Source organism: Apteryx rowi, unplaced genomic scaffold (genome assembly GCF_003343035.1).
Source record: "Apteryx rowi isolate R43461 unplaced genomic scaffold, aptRow1 scaffold_835, whole genome shotgun sequence".
NCBI classification, from domain to species: Eukaryota; Metazoa; Chordata; class Aves; order Apterygiformes; family Apterygidae; genus Apteryx; species Apteryx rowi.
Genome location: NW_020451133.1, coordinates 8,278 through 13,231, shown reverse-complemented (window position 1 = coordinate 13,231; position 4,954 = coordinate 8,278). Strand labels below are relative to the sequence as shown.

At 49.7% G+C, this 4,954-nt stretch overlaps 1 protein-coding gene across 3 annotated transcripts in view; it reads right to left on the bottom strand.

Annotated features, from left to right (window-relative positions):
• Nucleotides 1-4,948, bottom strand: part of DDI2 (DNA damage inducible 1 homolog 2) — a 22,276-nt gene extending 17,328 nt beyond the window's left edge. For all 3 annotated transcript variants that reach the window (XM_026089886.1, XM_026089888.1, XM_026089885.1), the window contains exon 1: nt 4,777-4,948. In XM_026089886.1, coding sequence (XP_025945671.1) covers nt 4,777-4,914 — 138 coding nt within the window. In that variant the 5' untranslated portion in view covers nt 4,915-4,948. The remainder of the gene's footprint in view (nt 1-4,776) is intronic.
• Nucleotides 4,949-4,954: the final 6 nt, after the last annotated feature.

The following is a 4,954-nucleotide window of genomic DNA, read 5'->3' as shown; positions in this document are numbered from 1 at the left end:
GCAAGCTTGTACCAAGTCTGAGCCGCACACGCAAGTCTTAAATGACAGCTTCTCTGGGCAGACACTCTGGAAAACACAAGTTAATCAGTTTAAGTGGGGTTTTACCTCTGTCATCTCTCTGGGATTGGATTTATGAACATTCTGCTGTAACACCTCAGACAATGAATTAAGCACCCAGCACTCTACATCCATTAGCAGCACAGCTTAATACACTCTTGACCCATTCCACTTTGCTGTTAAAATATGCTAATTTAATTTTGCTGCACTTTGATTATCTGGTTTGTAGCATATTTTAAAAAGCAAGCTTGTAAGCCAGCCAGGTATTAGAYGAGACCTCTTCTGGAGGTAATCAGCGCCTGCTTCCCTGCCCGGATATGACACACTAATTAGATTTTGCACAATGTCATAGGGTGGAGCCTCTTTATGGAGCAAGGAATCCCAATCAAGAAATCAGCTGTCATTAAAATAAAGTTCAAACAGCAGGAATACCCCTCTTTTAAACAAAGCAAACAAAACAACAACCACCCCCCCCCCCACACACACACCCCAGAGACTTCAAACCATTCCAACACRCACACAAACTCCCAGACTGTCACTCCACACTAGAGGAGCGCTGTCTCACTTCAGTTTGTATCTCAGCAATTCTCTTATCCACAAGAGCTACACTCACTCTGAACAGCGATACGTGCTCCTCCTTCTCAGTTCACGTTGTTGAGATACCTTGAGGGTCTTTGTCATCCCTAAAGGTCACTTCCAATTCATTTGTGCATGCTGTAACCCACCACAGTTCTTGCTCAAGACTGGGGTTTGGGACATCTCAGTATTTGTAAGAGGCTGATCGGTATCACTTGTAAAGCAACTGTCATGTAAAGCAACATGTCATTACCTGATACACTGCCATGCCTGAGACCGTTTGCTAGATACCACCAGCAAGCCTAAAATCAATCCAAATCCAGAACCGGTTAAATCTTCCCACTCAGTTTCTGGCTCCAAATTGTCTCTAACCTGGGATATAAATGATCCCTGAAGTAGCATGTTYTATAAATCCCAAGCAACGCAAGAACTAGAGGTGAGTGCAGCTCCCCCGGCAGATGACAGAGATGAGAGGATCACAGTCTCTGCCACACTGTCATTCAACTCTTCAGGCCCAGGCCTCCCACCCACTGATGGGCTGCAGCTGGCCTTGACTAAAACAGCATGCCAGTGCACAGCCAAGGTTAGGAGATGCAAATTGCGCAAAGAAAAAGCAATTAAAAAAAACATACACTACTGCACTGCAAGAAGAACACAGAAAAGCTCCCTCAGCAAGCTCTGCTGAGATCCTCCCTATCCTCTTTCCAGGAAAAGGTGTGTGCACACCTCCTAGAAGCATAAAGAAAACCACAGTGCCTCCATAACTGAGAGCCGAATGGATTTCCCCCGTCTTCCCCTGCACGCTCTCTGCTCTTCTCAACTCCACCCAGCTCCAGCTTCCCTTATCACCACACAAGCAGCGGTGTCCGTTATCTCACACCACCCCTTCTGATTCTCTGTGCCTTGCAGCCTCAGCCATTTCTTTTAAACCTCCTTTCACAACACCTTTGCAGCCAAGTGTTTCAGCTCTCACCTCAAACTGCAGCACCATGAATTAATTTCACAGCAGAGCAGAGAATGAGATACTGATTAACCGCTCACACAGTCAGGCACTTCACACACAACAGTGCTTTACTCCACCTTGCACGATCCTTACTCTTAAATGCATCTYCTCTTTTGTGACAGGAACCAAACACTACACCTTTAAAGCAAGGTGCTTCTTGGTTATTGGAGAAAAAAAATTGCAATAAGCCACAGAGTTTGGTAAATATAATACAAGGACCAAACCCAATTTACCTGTTCATGGAGTATGGTTTAAACAAGCAAAATCCTTCTACACAACGAGCTGCACCACTGATAGCTTGTATTTTTATAAGTTTCTTCCGACTGAAGGTCATAAAGCCACTTTACAAAGCCCACTGGGTAGAAACAGTAGGTAAAGGAGCAACAAATACATGATTAGAAAAGGTCAAAAAAAGAAAATAGAAGACACATAAATGAGAGATGGTTCAACAGAAAGAAAGCAGAGGTGCTATGGAAAAGTCAATCTGCGGTCAATATAATCACAAAACTCTGTAGCAGTTTGACTGCAGCAGAGCAGAAACTCAAAGGAAGAGAACTCCCAGCACAAATAAGCAAGAAAGTACATGACCCCTCATTATCCTAAAATAGATTTAGAGCTGTCAGGTTACAATGATGCAAGAGGCTAGAGGGACAGATCTGAAAAACAAGGTGTTTACGCTCCAAGCGCCTTGAGAGATTTAAGCCACCAGCTATAAGCACTCGCGCATTCCCACATGTAGAGGCCATCCCCGTAACTGGCAGCAGGAGCCACTGGGAATTTCTGTGCCTTCACTGGTCATGGTACAGGTGTTCAGTACAGACACGGGGAACTTGCTGTAGCGTAGCAGACAGGAACCTTTATATAACAAGTTTATTCTCTCTCTGCCTACTGAGAGAAAGATCAAGAGTTTTTCCTAGAAGAAAATCCGCATACCCTTGACTTCTTACTCTTACTTTGGAGACCAGTTAGTCAATCATTTATATCATTTAATCCAGGCAACTAGAAAATGAAAACTCTGCGTTAACATTGTCACTATTCACTTTCTCAGGAAGTTCTCCAAGCTCTCCCAACACAAGTCATTACCACCTACAACCGCTCCTGGCACGAGTGAAATGAATCGAAGGCACCAATCCAATTCTCAGCAAATATCCACACCGAAAGCATTTCAGGCTCAGAACCAGAGGGGGATTGCACCTCTTATCCCAGCTGCCAGTGAATCATTTATTTTACTCCCCTGAAGAGGAGTTAAAGCAAAACAGTGAGGCAACCTAAGGAAGAAGCTTGTGCTTGGGTAAATTGTTCAGAACCTGCTCTACAAGGGAACAGGTATCAACCGCAGGGGCTACCAATTCAGCAGTTTTCATCAATGACTAATATTCGCCTGACTGGAAAAATAACGTATTAATACAGACTTGGAAAGGGCTCACAAAACAAAACCAACGGCCACAAGACTTCATGAACTTTGACAGGCGTGTCAAGCAGCTAGAGGCTGGCGCTCCAAGAAAAGAGGAGGCAGAGCTGACATCATTCTGTCTAACAATGTGTCACCAGCTAATACATGGGCAGAAGTCACAAGAAAACCAGGACCAAATCCAAACAGTGAGTAAACCTGTCCTGGACAGACAGCAGCCACCTCCAGACCCACACTGCAGTCTGTCCTTGTGTTTTGGCAAGCCTTTTGCAGCTCATTACAACAAAGCCCTAAGCTCGGACTGGATGGGGATCTTCGCCATAGGGAAACCACGCAGACACGCCATTTCATCCTCCGGCTCCTCTCACACCTGTACAAAAACGTGCAAAAGCCTCATTCTGCCTCCCAATGCTAGACTAGGGCAGCATCAGGAATCTGCTATGTTAAAACACTTTCCCTAAAACGCTGCCTTGTTTGCTCAGCGCTAAGGAGACCGCAGAAGAGGAGCTCGATGTTGGAGTCACCTTTCCAGCGAAAAGCTCAAGAGAAGCTCTCCGCTTTCAAAGCTGTGGGGCCATTCCTCTCACTTCAAAATCTCTCCCATTTAAACACCAAATTCCCAGTCTCCAGGGACTCGCTAAATAAAGCACTTTTCTCACTTTCATCTTTAGCCGGCATGAGGAAAGACTTTGTCTTTCCCAGGGGCACACCGGACCTATGTTGGACAAACTTCTACCCAGAGAAGACTGCCAAGAAACTGAGTAATCGGGGAGCCAAAGTCCACTACCAAAGGAAAGATAAGGATCTTGGTGCGTCTTTGATTAGCTCCAGAGCCTCTCTAGAAGTGAAGAGAACCATTTCTCCGCATGAAAGTAAAGGTGGAAGTTTCTTACAGCAGGGAAAAAGCCAGAGCCTCCGGAAAAGGAAACACCTTGGTTTCTGCTAGCAAAAAAAGCAAACTCTGGGACAGGGCAAAGAGGCCACGAGATGGTTAGGATCTTGGGGGTAGCTGGAGCTTCAGACATCATATAAAAGGGGTCCCCRAAACAACAGCCTGGGGCAGAAGGTACGTGCCCGGCCCTTATACCTCCATCTGCCTCCCAGACACCAGGGAAAGGGGAGGCATTTGCCAGCCCCGTGGGTCCCCGTGAAGACATGGACGGGTCCCCATGGGGGGGGGCACAGCCACCATGCATCAACGGGGAGCAGAGGGGGCACGTGGGGTGGGGCAGTCCCCTACGTGGCAGCAGGGTGACAGGAACCCACGGCTTCCCCCAAAAAACAGGAAAATAGGCAATAACCTGCTCTCTGAGGGGAATGGGGCACTTCAGGTTCTGGGAAAGGGGGGGCATGGGGTACCCCTGGGGAAGGGGGGGGGCACGCCGGATGGCAGGAAAAGGGGGATGGGGTTCCCCCCCAAGGACCCCACATCCCAGTAAGGGGGGGGGGAAGATGGCACAGGGCCTCCCCCTTCCCCCCCAGGGGGGTCCCCCCCCCGGATTCCGGTAAGGGGGGGAAGGTGCCACGGGGTCCCCCCCAGGGAGGGCACCCCGCATCCCGATAAAGGGGGGAGGGTCCCACGGGGTCCCCCCCCGTTAACGGTAGAACCTGGGGACACCGGCTCCCAGGAAACGGGGCACACGGGTCTCCCCCGGCGCCTGGGAAATGGCGGGCTCAGCTCCCCGCCCCCCCCGCCCCGGTCCCGGCGCCGGTCGTCGGCGGCGCTGACCTGGCTCTCGGCCGCCGGGATGCCGGACTCCAGCTCGCAGAGCGCGCGGAAGTTCTGCAGCTCGAAGTCGGCGTCCACCTGGAGGGAGAAGGTGAGCTCGGTGCGGTCGCGGCGCAGGCAGAACACCGTGAGCAGCATGGCCGGGCCGGGCCGGGCCGGGCCGCCGCCGCCGCTTCCC